General features: G+C 42.8%; 2 protein-coding genes across 4 annotated transcripts in view; one reads left to right on the top strand and one right to left on the bottom strand.

The window, feature by feature from the left end:
- The window catches only part of st14 (ST14 transmembrane serine protease matriptase), a 32,216-nt gene extending 11,851 nt beyond the window's left edge, over nt 1-20,365 (bottom strand). Inside the window, exons 1-7 of one of the 2 annotated variants that reach the window (XM_029679230.2) lie at nt 19,985-20,365; nt 6,092-6,239; nt 5,323-5,483; nt 3,537-3,607; nt 3,060-3,229; nt 2,059-2,094; nt 1,225-1,456 (exon numbers count right to left, since the gene is read on the bottom strand). In XM_029679230.2, the coding sequence (XP_029535090.1) occupies nt 1,225-1,456; nt 2,059-2,094; nt 3,060-3,229; nt 3,537-3,607; nt 5,323-5,483; nt 6,092-6,239; nt 19,985-20,011 (845 nt within the window). In that variant the 5' untranslated portion in view covers nt 20,012-20,365. Of the gene's footprint in view, nt 1-1,224; nt 1,457-2,058; nt 2,095-3,059; nt 3,230-3,536; nt 3,608-5,322; nt 5,484-6,091; nt 6,240-18,881; nt 18,972-19,984 lie in introns of those variants that run through there. The other variant, XM_065027964.1, reaches the window with a different exon arrangement.
- A 1,077-nt stretch (nt 20,366-21,442) lies between these two features.
- LOC115140872 (amyloid beta precursor like protein 1-like) overlaps nt 21,443-27,279 on the top strand; it is a 59,560-nt gene continuing 53,723 nt past the window's right edge. For both annotated transcript variants that reach the window (XM_065027963.1, XM_065027962.1), the window contains exon 1: nt 21,443-21,702. In XM_065027963.1, the coding sequence (XP_064884035.1) occupies nt 21,637-21,702 (66 nt within the window). In that variant the 5' untranslated portion in view covers nt 21,443-21,636. The remainder of the gene's footprint in view (nt 21,703-27,279) is intronic.

The following is a 27,279-nucleotide window of genomic DNA, read 5'->3' as shown; positions in this document are numbered from 1 at the left end:
AACCACAATTACACACAGCAGCATGGCTGCTGGGTGGCACCCCCGGTAGATTGGAAAAGAGAGGTCCTTCTGAGGCAACTCAATCTCACTGAAGGTCCCCAATGTTAACAATGAAAGACGACGTGCTGGGCTAAATGCACCAGGATCCCAACAAGTGGCTAAAATCACCAATGATGTATTGGGAATGAAGTCCACAGCATTCGCTACACTTCAAAACGACCGTTTTCTCCCACGTTTTCTATTCCCACTGGGGACCTTATAGCCAAATACAAAGTGATGTTCCTGGGAATCCTGGAAAACTACATGACACGCTTGTACTTTCTTTCCTCATTAAGTAAGCATATGTTGGTACTGGTAGTATGCATGTCTTGGTTGGACCCTAAATGAATAAAAGGTTGTAAACAAGTGGGATACACTGAGTGTACAAAACATTATGAACACCATCCTAATATTGAGTTGTGCCGCCCACTTTTGCCCACAGATGTTGGCCCATGTTGACTCCAATGCTTCCCACAGTCGTGTCAAGTTGACTGGATGTTCTTTGGGTGGTGGGCCATTCTTGATACAGACAAGAAACTGTTGAACGTGAAAAACCCAGCAGCGTTGCAGTTCTTGACACAGTCAAACCCAGTGCGCCTGGCACCAACTACCATACCCCGTTCAAAGGCACTTAAATCTTTTGTCCTGTCCATTCACCCACTGAATAACACACACAATCCATATTTCACTTTGCTTAAAAATCATTATTTAATCTGTCTATGTATCTTGGTAGGATGAAGAATATATTATTTATTGTGCTAAAAGAAAGCAAGTTTGAAGTTGACTTCCTGCTTCCTTTTCCCCCACTGTTAACATAACCTTATCGATTGGAAACAAACCCGCATTCTCACAGCACAACAACCTATCAATTACACTTAGCCTAGACACCAGGTAACCACCTTCGATTGAACAAAGCCAATATGTCTCACACAAATTTGCAATCTTACAATTGAATTCACTTGTCTGTGCATCACTGCTGATATTAAGACTGAGTTTGTCACAGATTTCCTTGGGCTGTGGAGAATAGTGGCATTATGACAAACATTGGCCTGATTCAGCCTCTCTCATCACCATCCCTGTACTAGAGTCTTTGGCTCCATGAAATGCACTAATAAAAAAATCTATGCATTATTCATTTTATTTATCTATCATCATCATCATCGTAGTGGTTGTGAGAGCACTCACTGAGTGATGGCCTGGGACTCATCCGGGCTGAGGGAGTCATATATGGACACAAAGTCATCGGAGCAGTCGTCCTCTATGTGAAAGTGGGAGAAGCGGACTGAGATGGCGTTCTGTTCCGGGGCTCTGATCTGCCACTGGCAGCGGGACTGGGCCGGGTACTGATCTGGAAAGCCTGGAGACTGGAAGCTCTGAGCTAAAGTGTCAGCCTCCAACCGGAAGAAACACTCGTAATCTGACATACAGGAAATGAACAGCATAACAGATTACATTAGTAGATGTACAGACATAAATACAGTAGCCCAACAAGGCTGTGGGTTTTCCCTGGTCAGCTCACATGCTAAAGGAAGAACTTTAGACTCTCTAGTCCCAAAAGTGCAAACGCCAAGGCAGATAACTTAGTGGAAAAAAGAGCTGTGTGTATGGCATCAATCAAAATGTCATATTACATTTACATCATGGTGAGGAGAAATGTACACATCTTATACCACATCTACTACACTGTTCATCATCCAGTGTCATCTGTTGATGCAATGTCAACTATCAACTCTCATCTGAAATTAAATGTAACATGCGCAAAATCGTTTGAGGATTACGCATCAACACAGAGGGTAAAAAATGACGAGTGAAATAGGCCAACATCCACTTTTATTCAGTAGTCCACTCATGTACTATATAGCCAGGGCTCTCAATCTCTTCATGAATGGAGCAGCAGCAGCATTATGTATCAAGCGGGGCAGGCATTCGTCACAGACTGGCAGCAGCGGGGTGAACATCTAGCGGGCTGGAAAATTACAGCGGCGCGTGATTGAAACGGGAGACAGTGGGTTTACTCACCGGCTCTGGGGTTTCTGGCCATCCTGGGGTCCGTGCCTGGAGAGAGAGGGGGGGGGGGGCAGAAGAGTGGTGGAGTAAGAGGGGGAGGGAGAAGGAGGAGAGAGAAAGGGAAAATGAGAGATAAGGGGGAGGGTTAAGAGAGTGTTACCTTACTGAGAGGCTGATAGAGTTTGATGCACGGGTGTATAATATTTGGGTTGCACTTTTACTGTTCCAATTCGCCGTACACACTGCTGTTGAGAGAGCTGCCGATGGAGTTTTTTTTTACCCCCCCATTGCCCCACGGAGCCCAGGGATAAATCTCTGTCTAACCGTCTGACAACCACATCAAACCATATAAACAGAAATCATTTTAAAAGAGAGCAAAACCACTAAGTCATATAGGGTGACCTTTTTGCAATGCAATGTGAAGTAGACAGAAGCTAGAATAATGATAATGGCTAGAGCCAGGCAGCTAAAGGGCAGCCCAGGGGCCAACTACTACAATGTCATTAGAGGACCCAAACTACATAAAGTGTCCAATCACTGATACAATACAAACAGAGTGGCGTCCCTTATACCTCCACGTTATCTTATTAGGGCATGTCAGAGACATCTAGCTGGCATAGAACAGCCATTAATGCAGAAATCATATCAGATATGAATGCTTATGGAAGATGACAGAGGGGGCTTTCTTCAGACAAAACATTTATCTTCATTAAACATAACCCTTTAGTTGAGGGGAGGCCAACCCTGCATCTGGAGAGCTACTGGGTGCACAGGTTTTTGATCCAACTCTGTTGCCCCTCATTCAGCTGATCAAGGTCCTGGTGAGCAGCCAATTAATAGAATGAAGGTTTTGGATTTGGGTTGAAGTGGAAGCTTGCAGGACTCAGTAACTCTCCAGGTGGGTGGGTCACTGCTTGCTTAGTTTAAACCCTAAGCCCCTAGATAAACCCCCTGCCCCAGAGACTACACCCCCTGGTTTGGTCTTGACTGGGTTGTACTAACTACTAACTCACGTGAGGCAGTGACTTGGCTGATGTGGAGGCTCTGGCCGGAGCGTTTGCCCTGCTCCCTGATGCCGTTCCACAGCACCTCCAGGACCCGCTCCTCAGAGAACTCTGGCAGTATCTCCAGGTCCGCTGCCGGGATGTCAAACTGGGTCCAGTAGTAGGCCAGCACCCCCTCACTGGAGAGAGAGGGGGACTTGAAGGAAGGAGTAGAAGACCAAACTATGCTGACTGAGGACTTCATTGATCACTCACAGTCATGCACTTCAACATTTCTATTGTGCAGGTTTGACCAAACCTCTCCTCAGGAACAGCTGGTGTTTTGAGTTGCTGCAATGGACGTTCCATTGTCCAAATCACACTTATCCAATAAGCATTTTCAAAGATTCATATTATGTAATAAACAAAGTGATCTAATGACTAGCTTTATGGCCAACTGTACATTACCAACATGCAGAAACTCCACATCCCAGAATGCTCTCCTACCTGAAGGCAGTCACCACAGATGTGGTGTAGTACTTGGAGAGGAACTCAACTTGTTTGTAGTTGCTCTTAAGCTGGTGAAAAAAGCCAACATAAATATTAGCATTCACTAGGTTACCTGACAACCCATTTGCTGTTACCATGGCGAAGATATGGAGCCATGACCTCAGAGTTCAGCCGAATCCTCCATATAAGGTTTAATTGATCAAGGTTACCATGGTGTTGGGAGCGCTCCAGGTATTGGCCAGTTCGATACCAAGAAAAGCTTGTCTGCGAGTCTGCAATAAGGCCCCTGAGAACAAGTGTGTATGCTTGCATTCCAACTGCCTGCATGCCATGAATAACAGGGTTTCCATTGGAGATCCCATGGAGGACGAGTGCTTCCAGCTACAGATATGTGAAAGAAATGTAGAAAGAAACTGGATATCTAATCCTAGCATGTGTTGCTACTAATCATGCTGTCTATTCATAGTGTGTGTGTGTGTTAAACTCCAGTTCAGACTGTGAATAAGAACGCATGTAGCGGACATGCAATTATCAGGCTGGTAAATGTTACATCCAAAAGGTACATTATAAAGGCAGTGTAGCTGAACTCACCTCAGTTCCCTGAAACAGACTGAAGAGAATAGTGAACCATCTTCATCTTGTATCGACTCTGATAAGACCACATTGAGAACCGAGAAATGGGCTGGAGACTTTTCAATGGACCACAATGGAGAAAGTCCATTAACAATTCCAGAGGAGAGCAAAATGAGTGATCCACTGAAGTTGAACCCAGAAGTGTAGAATGTGATCACGTTGCAGTTTCCAGAGCTCAGATGAGAGACAGTGTCTCCTAAGTGTGGATTTCCTTATTCAAAGCTGTTTCTAAGCCCAAATAACATATTCTACAGCAGGTAACAGCAGACTACCAAGTCGACCACACAGCACCTCCAACATACAGAGAGGTGCATTGTTCCCTCAAAAAAAAGAAGAAAAAAAAGAACTCAGTGTATTCTTTAGTCTTGCCAGTGGAGCCAATAGTGTGTTGGTTTCTGATTGGCTTTGTTAGTTCAGTTGTATATACTGTAGACCCAATCACCAACATATAATAACACTTTGCTCTACTGCATCTGCAATACATGGCCAGAGGAAGAACTGAATGTACCGAGCAGAGCGAATAATGGTGGGGGTGTGTTCTGTCACATTAATGCTCATTGAACAGTCATCTAGAATTCCATTCAGACCACCTACCTTATATTGTCACTCATGCAGCCATACATTCTAAAGCAATGCCACACTGACCGGGGGTTTAGCAATAGCAGTTTATCATTGTCATGTTCCCAAGTGGCGATACACACATCTCCATAACTCCAATGAAAGGAAATGTTGTTCGAGGAAATAACAGAGTAACTAAATGATGTTCTCTCTTCCAGTCCACCCACACAAATATGCCTTTAGCAATCTCCTTCCACCAGGAGAAAAACATGCTGTGGCAGATAGCTACAACAAACAAGAGAGAAACTGAATCTCAGTCAGTTCTGAACTCTGACACCTGACTTAATACCGTACCTGGCCTAAAGGGTATTGTGGGTGGAGGTTAACTTGGTAGAAGGGTCATCAACCGATCTATCAAAAGTTCAACTAATTTCAACTTTTGACGCAGGCAGGAAAATGATGGGAAAAGACTGATGTCTGTCATCTCATCACTTTTGTCTGTCACCATAGAAAAACAATAATCTCAATCGTTTTTTTTTAACAGAACATCACCAGGACGTGGTATCTGAGCCTAAACCTGGGTGAAACTCACTATCTCTTCCAGGTCATCTGCCAGCTTTTGGAACTCTGTGCTGGTGGGGTCCTCCAGATTCTGGTTGTAGGGCACGTTGTCCAGTTTCATGTGCCCGCTATACACCCGCTGAGCTGGGACACGCTTCATACTGATGGTGGCCGCCGACTCCCTGCCTTTGACTGAGGGAAAGAGAGTGGGAGAAAGAGCAAGTCATTTAATACAATTCTACATGCAACACCAATGCCTCCTCATAAACTTCCAGGGATGGTTAATAAAAAGAGAACAGGGATTTAGGAGAATTAGGAGTTTGTTTATCTTTTGATTATCTCTCTGTAAAAGCCTCTTTGATCAGGCTGTAGAGTGAGCGTGTGTGTGACTGTCAGGATGTTTCGTCTACTCTGCACCGCGCCACTTTACTCCCCTGAATTATTAACACCAACCAAATTAAGGCCTGTCAAACAGGTTATCAATGTCAAATTAGAAACTTCCAAACTTCACACTTAATTTGGATATTTGTAACTCAAGTCTTTCCGGGTAGATTATAAAAAGCTGTTTGCCATTATTTACATTTCAGGTATCAATTTTATATTCAGACATTAGAAGAAACAAACCTCCCAGAATACTCCAGGCCAAACTGAGAGGGTTGGAAATTAGCAACATTAGTACAGTTGGAGTTATTGAGCCACTTTGGGGCATCCTTTGCATTTTCACTTAGACTGAGTGATAGTACCTAGTCTATGATTATTACATGCATTAGTCTCAGACTACATAGCAAAGTTGTACTCACTAACAAAGAGCCAGATGAGGATTCCTGTCACGGCTGCCAAGACAAGCAGAGCGATGAGGACTCCCACTATCACTCCAGTCTTCTTCTTCGATGCCATCTTCTCTTTGTTATCCAGGAAGGTGACCTGCTCATGCCGCCCGTTCTGCCCCTAGGTAGACAGAGACAAACCGACATAAAAAGAGGGAGATAAGTTCATTACTTACCTACAGTTATATGATGAGATTACTAATACTCAAGACGTAGGAGTACAATAACATATCGAGTGTAGTGTGTGAGTCACCTAACTTGGAGGACATGGAGATTGTTAGGAGATCATAGTGTTCAGTCTCTTCCTAAAATCATCCTGAAACAAAGTGCAAGACAGTAGCTATAGCCACCTCCAGACTCCAGTCTTGCCATACGAGTTGAAAGTAATGACAGTGGACTTGTAAAAAGCTAGAAAGGAAAAGCCTGTGACATCAACGAAGGCACTAGAAACAAAGTGCCAATTCTACTGTTCCTGGCATCAGAAAGTTCCCATCGTCAACATTCGAACAGTAACAAAAAACGAAATGAAAGCTAAAATTCTGTGGCTCGGCAACTAAAATCAAGAAGCAACCACAGTTGCATTATCCCGAAGGTGAGCTGATCCAAATCACTGTTCTCATCAGGAAGGGTTATGTATCACTAGTATAAACTATGCCATACTTCTCATTTCACATTGGAGGCTAAAGCATTTAAAAAGACATGAGCGCAGAGAGACAGAGGGGGAGATGTCCTTGAGGTGCTGCCATGGAAAGTTCAGTGTGTGTCTATCGGTGTAGTAGTCAGATGTGTGGTTTGCGTAGGTCAGCAGGGGAAAGACAGACAATTGCGTTGTTTGTGAAACTGACCGCCATCTTGATCATCACCCTGTATTAGACTTACGGTGAATTGCAAAGACGGCTAACACGGATTCACACCATAACAATAACGTGTCTATTTTACATGACTTTTCATGTTTTTGTTTAGGGAGAATCACTGACAAGTTGAAACAGGCTCAGAACAAATCCTGAAAACAGGCCCAACCAGTTTGGTGACCTGAGAGCACACACGTTGCACGGCAGAGAAGACTTCCATGGCGCTCTGTATATGCTTCACCTTCATTAACGAACAGCCAACGGTGAGCAAGTACTTGGTGACATCAACAGCAACACTCCCTAGCCCCTGCCTCACCATGTCACTAAAACGTCAACAAAACGAAGCAGCTGATTGTGGACTTCAGGAAACAGCAGAGGGAGCACATCCCTATCCACATCAACGGGACAGCAGCGGAGAAGGTGAAAAGCTTTAAGTTTCTCGGTGTACACATCACTGACAATCTGAAATGGTCCACCCACACAGACAGTGTGGTGAAGGCGCAACAGCCCCCAAGACCCACAAAGTTTTACAGATGCACAATTGAGAGCATCCTGTTGGGCTGTATCACTGCCTGGTACGGCAACTATACCGCCCACAACCGCAGTGCTCTCCAGAGGGTGGTGTGGTCTGCACAACGCATCACCGGGGGAAAACTACCTGCCCTCCAGGACACCTACAGCACCTGATGTCACAGGAAGGCCAAAAAGATCATCCAGGACAACAACCACCCGAGCCACTACCTGTTCACCCCGCTATCATCCAGAAGGCGAGGTCAGCGCAGGTACATGTAACTGTAATAATATTTACATACTGCTTTACTCATTTCATATGTACAGTGCCTTCTGAAAGTATTCAGACCCCTGGACTTTTTCCACATTGTTACATTACTGCCTTATGCTAAAATGGATTTTAAAAATCCTCAGCAGTCTACACACAATCCCTCAAAATGACAAAGCAAGAACATTTTGCAAATCTATTAAAATAAAAAACAGAAATACCTTATTTACATAAGTATTCAGACCCTTTGCTATGAGACTCAAAATTGAGTTCATGTACATCCTGTTTCCATTGATCATCCTTGAGATGTTTCTACCACTTGATTAGAGTCCACCTGTGGTAAATTCTATTGATTGGACAACATTTGGAAAGACACACACCTGTCTATATAATGTCCCACAGTTGATAGTGCATGTCAGAACAAAAACCAAGCCATGAGGTTGAAGGAAGGTAGATGAGGTAGACAGGATTGTGTCGGGGCACAGATCTGGGAAAGGGTACAAAAACATTTCTGCAGCATTGAAGGTCCCTAAGATCACAGTGGCCTCCATCATTCTTAAACGGAAGAAGTTAGACACCACCAAGAGTCTTCCTAGAGCTGGCCACCCGGCCAAACTGAGCAATCGGTGGAGAAGGGCTTTGGACAGGGAGGTGACCAAGTACCCGACAGTCACTTAGACAGAGCTCCAGAGTTCCACTGTGGAGATGGGAGAACATTCCAGAAGGACAACCATCTCTGCTGCACTCCACCAAATCAGGCCTTTATGGTAGAGTGGTCAGAATGAAGCAACTCAGTAAAAGGCACATGACAGCCCGCTTGGTGTTTGCCAAAAGGCACCTAAAAGACTCTCAGACCATGAAAAACAAGATTCTCTGGTCTGATGAAACCAAGATTGAAATCTTTGGCCTGAATGCCAAGCGTCACATCTGGAGGAAACCTGGCACCATCCCTACGGTGAAGCAAGGTGGTGTCAGCATCATGATGTGGGGATGTTTTTCAGTAGCAGGAACTGAGAGACTAATCAGGATCGAAGCAAAGATGAAATGAGCAAAGTACAGAGAGATACTTAATAAAAAACCTGCTCCAGAGTGCTCAGGACCTCAGACTGGGGTGAAGGTTCACCTTCCAACAGGACAATGACCCTAAGCACACAGCCAAGACAACACAGGAGTGACTTTGGGACAAGTCTCTGAATGTCCTTGAGTGGCCCAGAACCCGATCGAACATCTCTGGAGAGACCTGAAAATAGCTGTGCAGCAACACAACAATGCCTGCCCCCCCCCCCCCCCCCAGAGCTTGAGAGGATCTGCAGAGAAGAATGGGAGAAACTCCAAGGCTGTAATCACTGCCAAAGGTGAATCAAGAAAAAACTGAGTTAAGGGTCTGAATACTTATGTAAATGTGTTGGGTATTGATTGGTGTAGGAAAAAACTATTAATCAATTAATTAATTAATCAATTTAATACATTTTAGAATGAGGCTGTATCCTAACCAAATGCGTAAAAAGTCTAGGGGTCTGACTACTTTCCGAAGGCACTGTGTATACACTTTATTCTATTCTATTGTATTTTAGTCAATGCCACACTGACATTGCTCGTACTAATATTTAAATATATATTTTTTAATTCCATTCTTTTACTTTTAGATGTCTTTGTATTGTTGTGAATTGTTATATGTTACTGCACTGTTGGGAGTTAGGAACACAAGCATTAACATCTGTTAAATATATGTGTATGTGACCATTAAAATTTGAATTGATGTCATATTGACTTATGTGCATATAGTGACTCTCCATAACACAGCCCTCTCCCTACAGTACGATGGGTAAGTTCAGGGCTACCTGGGGCATAGGCTAAGATCTATGTGCCCTGCCCTGGGTCCAGGGTGTGTCCGAGTCCTCTTGCACACGCAGAAGACAGAGAGCGATTACAGAGCAGATAGTAATCACCGCACACAATTGCATCTGCGCCTGTGGCCCAGTGTGGAGAAGGACCCGATCCACCATTAGGGACAGGAAAATCGCTTCGGTATTAAATCAATTTGTCAGAAGTGCCGCCCCTTAAGATGGGGGCTCAATTACACTGGTCTAGATGATAACTCATCGCAATTAAAGGCCATTCTTACGATGCTCGGCTCTCACACATGCCTCCTAAATGGGAATTTCTAACAGCAATCATGGTCTGGAATTAAGGGAATCATTAGGGATGGGGTCAGTGAGCGCTCGGGGGTCGCTCTCTCCATCAGTCACCCTGATCACAGACTAATAAAACCATTACATGCTTTTCGTCATATCCCGTCTCCATCTCTCTGCCCCCAAACAAAAATACTACTCCCTCCAGTTAGATCCATTTGTAAACTGTGCTGGTTGTCTTTCCAACTACAGGCCTCAGTGGTGTCGTATGATTACACAGGAAATGGTGTTGAATGCAGTGGGCACATGCATACAGAACAGAAGAAAACAAATCAAAAACACTGCAAAAGCCTATCACAGTATTACACCACAAAAAGTCAAATACAGAGGCTTCGGAAAGTATTCACACCCCGAACTTATTCCACATTGTTGTGTTACAGCTTGATTTCAACATTGACTACATACATTTGTCTGACCCATCTACACACAAGACCCCATAATGACAAAATGATTTTCAAATTTACATAAGTATTCAAACCCCTGAGTCAATACATATTAGAATCCCCTTTGGCAGCAGTTATAGCTGTGAGTCTTTCAAAATTGCTTGTTGAACATTGAACATTGCTAGACAACCATTTAAGTCTTGCCATAGTTTTAACTTAAATCTGCTTGAAAATCTAACTCGGCCACTCACCCATAACACGACAGTCACCACTATGTTTGAAAATCTGGCGAGTGGTACTCAGTAATGTGTTGTATTGGATTTGCCTCAAACATAGCACTTTGTATTCAGTACAGTGAATTGCTTTGCAACATTTTTTGCAGTATTACTTTAGTGCCTTGTTGCGAACAGGATGCATGTTTAGGAATAATTTTATTCTGTACAGGCTTCATTCTTTTCAGTCATTTAGGTTAGTATTGTGGAGCAACTACAATGTTGATCCATCCCCAGTTGTTTCCTATCACAGCAATTAAACTCCGTAACTGTTTTAAAGTCACCATTGGCCTCATGGTGAAATCCCTGAGCAGTTTCCTCCCTCTCTGGCAACTGAGTTAGGAAGGACGCCTGTATATTTGTAGGGAATGTGTGTTTATACACCATTCAAAGGGTAATTAATAACTTCACCATGGTCAAAGGGATATTATATTCAATGTATGTTTTTTTCTCCCCATCTACCAATAGATGGCCTTCTTTGCGGGGCAAAAAAAAAAAGCCTCCCTGGTCTTTGTGGTTGAATTTCAAATTCACTGCTCGACCTTACAATTATCTGTATGTGTGAGGTACAGAAATGAAGTAGTCATTCAAAAATCATGTTAAACACTATTGCACAGAGTGAATCCATGCAATTTGTGACTTGTTCAGCAAATATGAATTCAAATCGTTATTGGTCACATACACACGGTTAGCAGATGTTATTGCGAGTGTAGCGAAATGCTTGTACTTCTAGTTCCGACAGTGCAGCAATATCTAAAAAGTAATATCTAACAATTCCACAACAAATGCCTAATACACACAAATCTAAGTAAAGGAATGGAATAAGAATATATAAATATATGGATGCGCAATGACAGAGCACCATAGGCTAAGATGCAATAGATAGTATAGAATACAGTATATACATATGAGATGAGTAATGCAAGATATGAAAACATTAGTAAAGTGGCATTATTAAAGTGACTAGTGTTCCATTTATTAAAGTGACCAATGATTTAAAGTCTGTATGTAGGCAGCAGCTGCTCTGTGCTAGTGATGGCTGTTTAACAGTCTGACGGCTTTGAGATAGAAGCTGTTTTTCAGGCTCTCGGTCCCAGCTTTGTGGCACCTGTACTGACCTCGCCTTCTGGATGGTAGCGGGGTGAATAGGCAGTGGCTCGGGTGGTTGTTGTCCTTGATGATCTTTTTGGCCTTCCTGTGGCATCGGATGCTGTAGGTGTCCTGGAGGGCAGGTAGTTTTCCCCTGGTGATGCGTTGTGCAGACCGCACCACCCTCTGGAGAGCCCTGCGGTTGTGGGCGCTGCAGTTGCCGTACCAGGCAGTGATACAGCCCGACAGGATGCTCACAATTGTGGATCTGTAAAAGTTTGTGAGGGTTTTAGGTGGCAAGCCAAATTTCTTCAGCCTCCTGAGGTTGAAGAGGCTGTTGCGCCTTCTTCACCACACTTTCTGTGTGGGTGGACCATTTCAGTTTGTCAGTGATGTGTACGCCGAGGAACTTAAAATTTTGGTTGGGGGTTGCTCCCTCTGCTGTTTCCTGAAGTCCACGATCATCTCCTTTGTTTTGCTGACGTTGAGTGTGAGGTTATTTTCCTGACACCACAATCCGGGAACACTCACCTCCTCCCTGTAGGCTGTCTCATTGTTATTGGTAATCAAGTCTACTACTGTTGTGTCATCTGCAAACTTGATGATTGAGTTGGAGGAGTGCATAGTCACGCAGTCATGGGTGAACAGGGAGTACAGGAGGGGGCTGAGCACACACCCTTGTGGGACCCAGTGTTGAGGATCAGCGAAGTGGAGATGTTTCCTACCTTCACCACCTGGGGACGGCCCGTCAAAGTCCAGGACCCAATTGCACAGGGCGGGCTTGAGACCCAGGGCTTCAAGCTTAATGATGAGCTTGGAGGGTACTATGGCGTTGAATGCTGAACTGTAGTCAATGAACAGAATTCTTACATAGGTATTCCTCTTGTCCAGATGGGATAAGGCAGTGTGCAGTGTGATGGCGATTGCATCGTCTGTGGACCTATTGGGGCAGTAAAGCAAATTGAACTGTGTCTAGGGTGACAGGTAAGGTGGAAGTCATATTCCTAAACTTTAGGTTTGCGTCAACAAAGGGGTTGAATACCTATCGACTCAGGACACTTCAGCTTTTAATTTCTTATTTATTAGTAAACATTTCTAAAAACATAAATTCTACTTATTGTGTATAGGCCAGTGACAAAAAAATCTAAGTGTAATCCATTTTAAATTCATGCTGTAAAACATTTTTTTTTTTTTTTTTTTACTCAAAAGGGTGTGAATACTTTCTGAAGGCACGGTACGTGACCACCACAAGCACGAGGGGACATCTGGAGAGCTAATGGCATTAACTAAACAATAAGGTATAGTAGAACTGCTAGGCATACAGTAAGGTAGCAGCATATTAGTCAAACCAGTTAGACTGATGGGTAATGAGGTGTTCTCTACTGAGAGGTGTGGTCCAGAGAAATAGCTAACAATGACAAGCACCTTTTTACACACAACCTTTTGTAAATGTAAACATACATATATGCATCCTCTGTGTTTTTCATATTGTATAGTACACATTACAAAATGTGGTTTTCGAGAGTGGGAATGAAAGTTAAACCAAATCAATGAGTAGTCGGATTCGGCCTACACAATATAACTAAGCAGAGCAACTGCGCTTTAGACAGGCATTCCATCTGTTTAAACATTAACCAGGACTCTGAATGGTTGTTATTTAAACCCTCAATCATTATCTATGTAGCACCTTTCCAATGTCAGCTCCACCAGAACTTTAGAAACCTGTTGGTTGAAACATCTCATCAGCCTAAAACTACATGACAAATACATTGTGAGAAAGTGAGGAGCGCGAGATCTGAAATGACTTAAAATTCACAAATGAAGTGATCTATTTATGAAAGTGTAATGCATTTGTGAAATCATATTTTATGTAAATTTCACATCAAAATGACTACACTAACCTTCTCAGGCTAGTAACATTAACTTAAATTGAAAATGTAGTGTTCTAATAAAGTCATGATATAGCTATGCTTGTTTATGATAATGAGCATCCTAATAGTCCATGTTATGGAACTTTGACCATATAATAACCCATAACATTAGATTACAGATAAGTGGTAGAAAATGGTCACGACAAGTGTCAGGTTATTTTGTTCTAGTACAATAACATCACCACATTGTGATGAGTTGGTGTCCAGGGAGAGAGAATTCACACTATGTGGAACTGACCTGAAGATGTTTAGGTGACTGGGTTAATTTAATAACCAACCTGCTCTACTGGTAATGTGTGAGAGACTACAGTAGGCAGGGTTAACGGGCCATTCCACAGGACAGTCAAGAGATAAGACCGCAGACTGTCGGAGACTCCGTGGTTGAATTCCTACCTGGGTGTCCCCGTACTGCTCACTTCCACTCTGACCCACACCTTTCACTCTGATCTGACCGAAACAGCCACATTCTTCCATAATCACACCCCACTGCGGACACTGATCCTGTCTGGAAAAGGACCGGTCACACTGACCTCACCTGACCCTCAGCTCAATCTTGGGATCCTAAGATCAGAATATTGCTGTTGTGCCCTTACATTTGGGGATCCACCTTGTTTATGGATGTAACGCATCTCCACATGTACAAATAGATCTTCTGTGAACAATATGCATTACTGGCCAGAACAGAGTTGGTGGTGGTTATGTTTCTAGAAAACCTTTCTTCAAGTGCAATTTAAAACGGGCAATCTGCAGTTCAAACAATAACAAAGTGGGTACCCTGCCACTGTTATTGTAAAAAGCTGAGGTATGAGGCAGGAGAAAAATAACCACTCTCAAATCCATTATATCAACATTTTAGATTTAACCATGTTGAGACTATACAGTGTTTGTTTACGTTTACAAACAATAGCACTAAAACAAGCTTACATTTGGGGCTCTGGTGGGTACGACAGTTGAACTAAGCTCATAAGGCATTTCTAAGTTATATTCTTCCAGAATTATTGGGTGTACAATGAGTACACCCCCCCCCCCCCCCTCACACACAATTTAGCTAGCCAAAATAAACAACATCATTACAAACTCTGAGTGAAGGAATTTCTCTATTATAAATACTCCCTCACTGTTATACACCACTAGACACGCCAAAGGTCTCTTCACAGTCCTGAACAGACTATGGAAGGCACACAGGACTACATAGAGCCATAACTACACAGAACTCTATTCCAAATCAAGTAACTTAAGCAAGCTGTAAAATCAGACTTTAAAAAAGGATCAAAATGCACCTTACGGAACAACGGGGACTGTGAAGACACACACACAGGCATACACACACACACGATAACATATGCACTATACACACACACGTACACACGGATCTTGTGTTGTAGATATGTGGTTGTAGAGTAGTGGCCTGAGGGGACACAATGTGTATCTGTTGTGTAATGTTTTTTAATTGTATAAAACTTCCTTAATTTGGATGGACACCAGGAAAAGAAGCTGATGGCATAATAAATACAAATACTCAAGAGGATTCACACAGGAAATCCTAAATTGGTAACTGAGGAAATGACAAAGCACAAATCAGGACTATGACATCATTCCCCGATACTAAGGTGGATAACATAGAGTGCCTTCAGAAAGTATTCATAACCCTTGACTTATTCCAAATTGTGTTGTGTTACAGCCTGAATTCAAAACAGAGTACATTTATTCAAAAATGAATTCAATACCCCATAATGACAAAGTGAGTGTGGTGTCAGGAAAATAACCTCACTCAATGTAAAAAAAAAACAACAACGGCGATGGTAGTGGTCTTCAGGAAAGAGCAGAGGGAGAACCCCCCAACCATATTAACGGGACAGCAGTGGAGTAGGTGGAAAGTTAAGTTCCTCGGCGTATACATCACTGACAAACTGAAATGGTCCACCCTCAGAGACAGCGTGGTGAAGAAGGTGCAACAGCGCCTCTTCAACCTCAGGAGACGGAAGGAATTTCGCTTGTCACCTAAAACACTCAAACTTTTACAGATGCACAATCGAGAGCATCCTGTCAGGCTGTACCACCGCCTGGTACGGCAACTGCTCCGCCCACAACCGCAAGGCTCTCCAGAGGATAGTGCGGTCTGGCCAAAGCATCACCGGGACAAACTACCTGCCCTCCAGGACACCTACAGCACCCGATGTTATAGGAAGGCCAATAAGACCATCAAGGACAACAACCACCCAAGCCACTGCCGGTTTATCCCCGCTACCATCCCGAAAGCAAAGTCAGTACATGTGAATCAAAGGTGGGACCAAGAGACTGAAAAACAGCTTCTATGTCAAGGCCATCAGACTTTAACAGCCATCACTAACATAGAGTGGCTGCTGCCAACATATATATAGTGGGGCAAAAAAGTATTTAGTCAGCGACCAATTGTGAAAGTTCTCCCACTTAAAAAGATGAGGCCTGTAATTTTCATCATAGGTACACTTCAACTATGACAGACAAAATTAGGGAAAGAAATCCAGAAAATCACATTGTAGGATTTTTAATGAATTTATTTGAAAATTATGGTGGAAAATAAGTATTTGGTCAGTACATGTCCAGGCCCGTCTGAAGTTTGCTAGAGAGCATTTGGATGATCCAGAAGAAGATTGGGAGAATGTCATATGGTCAGATGAAACCAAAATAGAGCTTTTTGGTAAAAACTCAACTCGTCATGTTTGGAGGACAAAGAATGCTGAGTTGCATCCAAAGAACACCATACCTACTGTGAAGCATGGGGGTGGAAACATCATGCTTTGGGGCTGTTTTTCTGCAAAGGGACCAGGACGACTGATCCGTGTAAAGGAAATAATGAATGGGACCATGTATCGTGAGATTTTGAGTGAAAACCTCCTTCCATCAGCAAGGGCATTGAAGATGAAACGTGGCTGGGTCTTTCAGCATGACAATGATCCCAAACACACCGCCCGGGAAACGAAGGAGTAGCTTCGTATGTATTTCAAGGTCCTGGAGTGGCCTAGCCAGTCTCCAGATCTCAACCCCATAGAAAATCTTTGGAGGGAGTTGAAAGTCCGTGTTGCCCAGCAACAGCCCCAAATCATCACTGCTCTAGAGGAGATCTGCATGGAGGAATGGGCCAAAATACCAGCAACAGTGTGTGAAAACCTTGTCGAACATTTTCTGTAAGTCTTCACCTCTGTCATTGCCAACAAAGGGTATATAACAAAGTATTGAGATAAACTTTTGTTATTGACCAAATACTTATTTTCCACCATCATTTGCAAATACATTCATAAACAAACCCTACAATGTGATTTTCTGGATTTTTTAAAATAATTTTGTCTGTCATGGTTGAAGTGTACCTATGATGAAAATTACAGGCCTCTCTCATCTTTTTAAGTGGGAGAACTTGCACAATTGGTGGCTGACTAAATACTTTTTTGTCCCATACATAAAAAGATATACACTATTTCTTTAAAAAAGTAGGTGAACACCGCTTTAAACATTTGTGCATTTTGATATTTCAGCCACACTGCTGACAGCTGTATAAAATTTAGCACACTGTCATGCAATCTCCATAGACAAACATTGGCAGTAGAATGCAATTACTGAAGAGCTCAGTGACTTTCAACATGGCACCGTCATAGGATGCCACCTTTCTAACAAGCCAGTTGGTCAAATTTCTGCCCTGCTAGAGCTGCCTCGTTCAACTGTAAGTCCTGTTATTGTGAAGTGGAAATGTCTAGCAGCAGAACTGGCTCAGCTGCGAAGTGGTATACCATAAGTTCACAGAAGGGGAAGCTCGTAGCCTGTAAAAATGGTCTGTCCTCGGTTGCAAAACTCACTACCGAGTTCCAAACTGCCTCTTGAAGCAACATAAGCACAATGACTGTTCGTCTGAAGCTTTATGAAAAGGGTTGCCATGGCTGAGCAGTCGGCTGGAGTGGTGTAAAGCTCACCGCCATTGGAGTTCGGTGCAGCGGAAACACATTCTCTGGAATGATATATCACACTTCACCATCTGGCAGTCTGACAAATTAATCTGGGTTTGGTGGATGCCAGGAGAACGCTACCTGCCCCAATTTATAGTGCCAACTGTCAAGTTTGGTGGAGGAGGAAAATGGTCTGGGGCTGTTTTTCATGGTTCAGGCTAGGACCCTTGGTTCCAGTGAAGGGAAATCGTAACACTACAGCACACAATGACATTCTAGATGATTCTGTGCTTCCAACTTTGCGGCAACAGTTTGGAGAAGGCCCTTTCCTGTTTCAGCATGACAATGACACCATGCACAAAGCAAGGTCCATACAGAAATGGTTTGTCAAGATCGGTGTGGAAGAACTTGACTGGCCTGCACAGAGCCCTGACCTCAACCTCACTTTTGGGATGAATTGGAACGCCGACTGTGAGCCAGGCCTAATCGCCCAACATCCACTCCTAATCTCACTAATGCTCATGGCTGAATGGAAGCAAGTCCACGCAGCAATGTTCCAACATCTAGTGGAAAGTCTTCCCAGAAAAGTGGAGGCTGTTATAGCAGCCTCCATATTAATGCCCATGATTTTAGAATGAGATGTTTGTCAAGCAGGTGTCCACATACTTTTGGTCAGGTAGTGTACGTGTTCATCAGGGAACTGCTCTTAACGACACTTGTGGAAGCAAAGGAATATTTTCCCTTAGACACAACTAATGAAAAGCTACTGCATTTAGTAACTTACTGTGTAACCTGGAAACATATCAATGACAACCAGGATATCTGTGTGGACATCTCCATGACCCAATTCTACAGACAATACTTAATCCAGCTCTTCTATGTGTAGCTAATATTTAACTAAAGACCTCTGGTGACAGAGTTTTTACTATCATTTCTGTATTTGTTACGGGAAACCTAGAGACAGTCCAAGAACTATGACAATGCATACTGTACAAACCAGGAAAACTATGACTACATTCCGAAGCATGAATGAACTGCACAAGCACCCATCTCATCAGGACACTCAGGGAAAACAGATCATATTATTCAGTATACCAGCAAGTATTCAGAATTGTTGTTCCTTTCCCTTACAAATATGATATCCATTTCTGGTCCCTAAAAAGTGCATGTTCTTTCAGAACTCCAACCTGTTTGCGTTTCATTTTTGACTGAGCTCAAAACTATGTAGCATTTCTCAACCCTCACTTTTTAATCAACATGACTATGTGAGTGTATAAACATCAAAGCCAACATTTAGAATAATATCAAAATGTATAGTGTGTGAAAGAGGTATACCATAGAGAAACCTACCTCCCCCCCTCTCTAAACTCCTCTGTGCAGCGACTAACTTTCTTCTCAGTAGTCTTCCTCTGTGGGTGAGCAGCAGCGAGGCTGGAGGGGGATCAAGTCAGGACAAGTCTGGGATCCACAGGGTATCAGAATACCTGGAAGTTGGGGCAGCACGGTCTGGGCTGGGAGTGGGGACTCAATACTATGTACTGTTACCAGGGGGCCGGTGCCTGCCCTTAGTACAGCAGGGACATGAAATTAGTTTGTGATCACTGAACACTGCAGGTATATGAAATCAATATGTCCGCCCTGACCAGTGAGGGAGAGATCGAGTACACAGAGCTGACATATTAATTAGAGTGATGTGACTTATACCATGAATTGATACCTTTACACTTGTCATGTGTCTCTCTTATCAAAGTGTTTACGGTCTTTAAATTAACATAAGGTTGGAGAAATATCCAGACAGTCAAGATGGGGAGGGTCGCTGCTAACTAGTCTACAGGTGTTTCATTCATGCTATCTAGGGCTCATCTGGGAAAACAGATGTAATTCTTAATGTGACTTCCCTGTTTAAATAAAGGATATTTTAAAATAACATATCCTATCCTGTGTTTCTTCCTCCAACACAATTTTTGCTTAAGTCATTCAAAAGACATTGCATTCAAAACAAATCTAATTTTTATTTTTAAATGATTTAACCTTTATTTAAAATGTTATTATGCCCATCCATCTTCAAATGATATGATCATGAATAATTACCCTACATAAAAGTTAACTATACAAGTTTCAAATTAACTGGGATAACCTGAAGGCCAGTGAGAAAGCAACGTACTTCCTTGAAGTGTTTACTTGTGGTATGTTGTCACTAAAAGTCAATTGGAGTAGGTTTGCGTATATGGCGGAGTTTGACAGGTGGACCTTACAGAAACATGGTGGTGACTGGAATTAAACGTTATGCATTTGTCTGTGAAATAGAATTTCAGATGAAATTTCTAACAACAATACAACTGTGAAAATGCTAAAGTGACAGCAATGGCGCATGCGCGACTTGGTTACATCGTTGTTCCGACATTTCTAATTTGTTTGGTTTACACAACATTTCCACAAAAACAAAAAGTTACCTCGTATTCAAATCTTGCGGAATTCATGTTCTTCAATTACTTCAGCGTTAAATCCAGTTGGTAGAAAGTTATATCAAACAAAACGATTTAGACACTTTAAATGCACGGGACTATAGTCCTCCCTCCCTGGGGTCCAAGAAGTTTCAAATCAACGCGTGAGGGAGATTCATTCAAATGTTGATCAAAAGTAGCAACGGTCCCTTTGGTAAATTCCTTCAATGACTCAAATCCTGTGGTTAAAAGGTGTGAAAACTTTATGGTTGTCGTGGCTGAGGTCTTTGTTTCAGTCAACAATTGTACACCTTGAAACTGACCCTTTCCATCCACACCCACGACATTTAGCCACGCCCCCACCTGGTGCAGCCTTGTAAAATGGCCAGAACGCCAGGTGAGATCAGGAAGTTGCGATTTTACAGAACATTTAAATTAGAAGTAGTTTGTGTAAACAGGCGCGGTTCTGTTATATCAGCTCTATATGTATGTAGGCTAAAAACATATATATCTTCTCGATAGCAACGTTTTATAACAAATAGGTCTATATCACGTCTTCATAACGCTGAGAAAAATATTGTGTAGTAGTAGAAAAATCGCCAATACAGTATTGAAGTGATTGAAGACACTGATAGCCCTCACGTAGAGAACGAGGCCATTAGCTTACCTTGTGTGCCACCTATTGACCAAATACAGTATTTGGATTGGAATGTTTTTATCTTTCGTATGATGAATGACTGGGTCCATTGCTGAATGCTTGGGCCAGGAAATATTTTTTGGAACCGACCATACTTACAACGTAAAAACACACTGCAATTCAATCAAACAGGCACTACGGAAAAAAAACACCCAACGTTTCGTGCATTTTTTAAACCGGCCTGTGATCAATTACATCATTGTGAATTGGAAGGTTATTGTGTTTTTAGGGTGCGTTCTTCTTTTTCTTCTTTGATGAGGTTTAACGGCGGTTGCCATCCAATAAATATTGCATTACCGTCACCTACTAGACTGGAGTATAACTCCCTTATACGTTGCTAAAAAATAATAAAATAAAAACAATACCCTACCTAAAAATAAAATAAATACCATACTCCACTATTTCAATCTATTTAGTCCTACTTCAGGCCAACAGCCTGAAAGGGTGGGACACCCCACTTAACACACCATGTAACTCTTCCGAAGTCAAATCTCCCAATCCCAACTCGGACATTTCAAAGTTGCCTAGTTCCGACTAGCACATGAACGCTGCCTCTTTCACAACTGCTGTAACTGAATTCGTGACGCATATTATGAAACGCTCAGGCAGTTTCATAGATCGACCATTTTCTATCCACTGCCTGCACTTCCCATTCATATCCATTGGGTGTCTCCCTCTACCAAATCAAACCGCAGTTAATCTAAAAATGTTGGCGCTTTGAGGAAAGTCCATGGTACAATACAAGCTCGTAGATGGGCATTGAGAGCCAGGCTGCAGCCACATAATAGTCTGGACTGCGATTGGAGAGAGCAAGTGCGCACGGACGCAGACGCAGGAGATATCGGAGGCAGGCACCAAACAGAACAGAGCTCATAATAGTATCTGATTTAACTGTATTTGGGAATCAATTCAGATTATAAAGAAAAAACGTTCCAATTGAGAAACGGAAGAAGAAGGAGTGAAAATGGGACATACAGTGTTACCCATTTTGATGGCCGTATTGTCCCATTGCATGTGGGGAAATGTCGAGGTAAGCCCCAATAGTAGTATCTTTCATTTCTATGATAAACACATTGTTGCTTTATATTTGTTGTATAAACATGCGTTTTGCTCGAAGTGGGGGTGTAAATGTTCATATCTATATCACTCATGTCATGAATATCAATTCGTATCCTTTTTGCTGACGCGCACCGTTATCTTGGACAGATTTAATTAGCAAATGAATGCGCACACAGACTGTCAGATGATAAATGACACGTCAACAAGAAGGAACGCTCAGTAACCTACCTACGCAGAATAAATGCTATTGTCCAATTAGCAAATTTGTATTATTGAAATACAGAAGATATCTGTAGACATTTGGTCGTGCCAACCAAGTATTCAAGCCAATACATTTATTTTGTATTGGGCTATTGTATGTCAGCCTCTCCCCATGGTTTTAGTGAGCAGGAGAGAGAGACCATCTGGGATCTACCCTTGATAAACAAAGAGATAAATGTACTGAACGTCTTCATAGCCTGGGGTGGGGTCATTGTTTTTTGTTGGTTTTTATTCTGGTCTAATTGGGAAAAAATGAAGAATGCAACAGCAACATCTAATTTGTTAGTATCATATCAGTAGGCCATAGACTGGTATATGCTATTATAGGCCTGCAAGTCTATCGAAATAATACACAATCAAGTGCTGTTTGAACATCACAGAGCCATGAATGTAATGGTGGCCTTATACCATCAGTATAGAAGGTAGGGGGGCTGTAGAGGAGCCCCACTGGCTGCCTGCTTGCTTTGTCATGATGCCCATGCTAGGAATGCTGAATGAGAGAACGCAGTAGGCCTTTCCCGGCTGCCTACAGAGAGAGAGTAGCATCACACCTGCTATTTTAATGAAAATGTACAGTCTTTTCCAGGCTATGTCTTGAATCTGGGACTTGCATCGGATGCATAAGATTTATCTGCAGTGGAGGCCTGTGCTTGAACCTTTATTGCGCCACTGTGAATCCAGGGGAAAGAGAGAGAAATTCTGTATTGATTGTGAAATGTGGTGCTTTTCATTTTACACCCTTGTTTCTTTTTTTAATGAGTGCAAATGATCTTTCTGTAAGCCTACACCTTAGCCTCCTGCTTTGATATGGGGTCATCTTTGATCTAAGTTTGATCCGACTACATGTTGTATAGCAGGATGTAGAATGAACTAAGGCTGAGGCCTGAGCCACTACTAATCTCCATCTTGTCACTGCACTGAATTAAGAAGAAAAAATGCAAATGGCTGTTCTCAGGTCAGCTCAGCAGGCTCTATCTCACCATGCTTCATGTGTTGTAGATAAGAGTCTCTGACAGACAGACTGTTCTGGGGCCAGATCAATGTAATGACCAGGCAGCCATCAGTCACTCTGCCCTCCCACCATACTGCTATCACTGACAGCAGACTTTAATGAGATCTACCACTGCATAGCACTGCACTCTCCAGACTATGACTCTTCCATTTCCCCCATGGATCACTAGAATAGACCCAATTATTTTAGTTTCCCAACTCAAAATCATGACATTTGAATTGTTAGTACCTTGCTGTGTTACTTGAATGGGGTCATTTTATTTTTTATTCTACTGTTTTACCTTTTTATATAACGGCTCGTGTATCTCAAAGTGCTAACACTTAGACATAACATTTAACCTTGTCCACAGAGGATCAAATCACTCCCTAGGCTAATTGGGAAACCATAGCACATGTGCAGAATAGAATATCTGGCTATTCTATATAGAACACCTGTGAAGGTCTAGACTCCAGACTGATATGTGCCATCATGGGCCCTTTCAGCCTGTGCCACCCACCACCGAGCTGTGCCAATGCGTCAGAGGTGACTTCCAGGGACCACTAGACCCAGACGCCGCCTTCACCCAGCTCCCAGAGGCCTTCAGCCCCACAGCTAATGAGGGAGGCCAGGCTCCCTGTGGGGGATCTGGAGTGGAGGGGAGGTATAAAATGGCAGAAGGGCGTGCTGGGTGGAAAGCAGGGGAGAGTGGGCCGTGAGCAGTGACTCATGGAGCCTCAGCTGGAGTTACAGTGCGGGTCAAGCTTACTTCCCACCTGGGAATAGAAGTTTGAGTTGTTCCCTCTCTTTGTTTCTGTTGCATTGTAAGGGCGTAGGCAGACTAGAGGAGAAGCTCTCTGTTCCTCTGTAAGAACTAGCTCACATGAATAATCTCACTCTATCTATCCATATACTGTCTACCAACTGTACATTATGCCCTTGGAAGGTATTAGAAATCCCAATCTCCAGTCAGTAGAAAGCATGTAATCATCATAGTGGGGGTGTGTAAGGATTTATTCTGAAGATGTTAAGAGGATTAGCATGTGTATTTATTAACCATCGGCGCTGGTTGCTCACAGTGCGTTTTATTAGCCATAAACCTGTTCCCTTCATTGTGGAATTATTCCACTGCTGTAAGAGCATTACTGGGATTACTGCTGTATGCTGAGGAACCATGCTTAGGTTTACACAAGGAGACCTGCAGATATGTGAAGGTTTACAGTCCAGATTACACTTTGAAGAGGGCTGGCTTGTTGGCTTAACACCCTGGTATTCGCTGTGTTAAAAATGGTTCTTGAATTTTGCCACCATTTCCGTGGTAAATGTTGAAATTGGGCAATTTTGCGTTGCTGCGGCCTGATCTTTTCCACTTAATGCATTGCTGGTAGATGGCACTATTCTATTTTTTTATAGTCTAATAATGCCTTTGTAAATGAGATGGAGGCAAACTGTTGTCTGTATCATGTAATGGCTTTAGGGTGCAGTACAAATGGTGTTTGGTGTTTTTACAGAGAACGAAATGTAAGAGAACGAAGGCATTAGAGTTTCAAAGCACAAGGGCAAAGTCAACATTTACCTATCTGAAACACAACCATTATGCAATATGTACTTCTGCTCTCTGTCCTTGTTCTCCATTTTGATTGCTATTCCCATACTGTGTATGATGTTCTTACTGTGTATTGTGTTACAAGCAGGGAACAGTGCATTGTAGAATACATTTTCTTACTGTTTACTTCACTTCAGTGTCCATGAAGCTGACACAGTAGCGTGACACTCCTAGCATGATACTTTGATAGTTTATCTATACTGTCCTATGTGCCTTAACCTCAGCCACCTTGGATGCAATGACATGTGCCACTTGCAGTTCTGAGATTGTTTTGTTAATTGACAACTTGGCATAGGTCTTGCCTGATGACTCAAACTGAATTCTTCATTCGCTAAAAACTTCAGTCTGAGACTGCAATCTCAATTTGTTTGTGGTGACATCAAAATGAGGGGTGTTGTACAAAACAAAGCCATCAGTGATTGGATCATCTCTAACCAATCAGAGTATCAAAGACGATGATGAATTTTCAAAATGTTGCTTTACCCACCTGTGTTTTGTCTCTGGCCCAACCCTGGATTGCTGTTGCTATGTATTGACCATTGAGAGGCTTTGAAGTCACCTGTCTGCCATATTGGCACTCCCCAGTAGGAGCAGTCCTCCATAAGAATCAATGGAATTCTACAGTATTTCAATACAATTTTCAAGGACAGAATTACATGTATTTTTGTTGTTGTAGTGGGGACAGTAACATAATTTTTTTTAAGTACTTTAAGGATTTGTTTTAATACATTTTTATTTGAAATGTTTTATGTTTAGCTCACAATGTAATTTAAAAGTATGCATTAGGGTGTCTCCATCAAGGTGTCTGTAGACATTAAAAAATGCATTTCTATATCTTCAAAATATTTTTATAATGGTGGGGGAGTGCCATGATGGAGGCACGGTGGTGTCAACACAGCACCCCCTATCAGTCATGTGTATGTATATGTGTGTGTGTATATATATATATATATAAATAAATAAATCCTTGGGCCCAACCTATCCAGTTTCTGAGACTAATCAGACTGTCTAGAATGACCAATCAGATGTTCTAGAACATTCTAGAAATTGTAGGGGAGGTACTCAGATCGGACTCATTGCAGAGAAGAAACTAGTGGCGTAGCGTTTGGCCGGAGCAAGGAGTTTTGGTAGTTAGGCAAGCAGAGGTCACCTTCCCTACAATAACACAGCGTGTGTCATGACTCTGACAGACAATAACTGCTATAAAAAGATTATGTTGATGATCTTAAACATTGACAGATTCTGTTTATAACAGCACTTCAGCCTCATGCTACTTCCACCTGCCTGAAAATGGAAAGATGGTAATGATGATGAACGTTTCCTCAAAGACATGTTTTGTTTCAAGCTGAAGTGTCAGAGTCAAGTGATGTATTAATGATGAGGAATGAGCAGGTTTTGTTATCTGCCCGTGCATATATTTGAGTACAGTACAAGCCTCCGGAGTGGTGCAGTGGTCTAGGCACTGAATCGCAGTTGCTAGCTGTGCCATTAGAGATCCTGATTTGAGTCCAGGCCCTGTCGCAGCCGTCCACGACCAGGAGACCCACAATTGTCCCAGCGGCGTCCGGGTTAGAGGAGGGTTTGGCCAGCAGGGATGATCTTGTCCCATCGCGCTCTCGCGACACAGTCGCCAGGTGTACAGTGTTTCCTCCGACACATTGGTGTGGCTGGCTTCCGGGTTAAGCGGGCATTGTATCAAGAAGCCGTGCGGCTTGATTTGGTCGTGTTTCGGAGGACTCGTGGCTCTCGGCCTTCGCCTCTCCCGATTCCATACGGGAGTTGCAGCGATGAGACAAGACTGTAACTACCAATTGGATACCACCAAATTGGGGAGAAAAAGGGGTAAAAGTAAAATAAATAAATAACAGGAGTACAGTAAACCGCAAGCTTTGGGGGAAATAAATGACTGCAGAGAAGGCCACTGGAACCCAGGGAGGCCGGAGAAGCTGCCGGCCATTGGTAGAGCCATGAAACGCAGCTTTCCGGGTCTCATATGCACTCCAATTTATGAGGGAGGAAGGGGAAGAATGATAATGGGGTATGTTTAGAAGAGAAGGAAGAAGATTAAACGGATACAGGGAGTTGCTAAATTGCTGCGCATGTCCCCCCCCCCCTCCCCCCTCAGCATTTTCAGGCCTTGTGTTGGAACACAGACGCTCACCCCTCCACTCCCCCTGCCCGTGACTGCAGTGCTATGGATATGTAGAAACGGTTACAGGATACTAGCAGCTCTCTCTGTCTGTATTTCTTTCTCCTTTAATTAATTTCCGAGCCAGGAGATAATCAGGTTTCCTTAATGGTTTCCCTTGTGCTTTGCTCTGCCGTGTGCCTGTGCCTGTGCCAGAGGACATGTACCATTTTATTGGATCCCATCTTTCTTCTCCTCTCTTTATTGTGCTCTTTCCAAGCGTTTTAAAGGGAAAAGCACATAACAAGGACCTGATCCAAAATCTTGCACAGTCATTGTGAAATTTAACCTGGGCACAATGAAAGGAAAGGCGTGAGATAAAATAATTGCTGGAAATGTGCCTCAGCAATCAAGCCATTACCAGTGGTGACAGCTAAATGAAAAGGTCACATGTGCCATTAAACAAGCGACCTGGGTTATTCGTGCCGTGACAGACATTCAAGGAAGTGCATGCATGGTATCACGAAGTACGAATGGCCATCGGGAGACTCATGCAAATCCAACA

Source organism: Oncorhynchus nerka, linkage group LG14, assembly GCF_034236695.1.
Source record: "Oncorhynchus nerka isolate Pitt River linkage group LG14, Oner_Uvic_2.0, whole genome shotgun sequence".
In the NCBI taxonomy this organism is placed as follows: domain Eukaryota; kingdom Metazoa; phylum Chordata; class Actinopteri; order Salmoniformes; family Salmonidae; genus Oncorhynchus; species Oncorhynchus nerka.
This window is presented reverse-complemented; position numbering and strand designations above follow the sequence as displayed.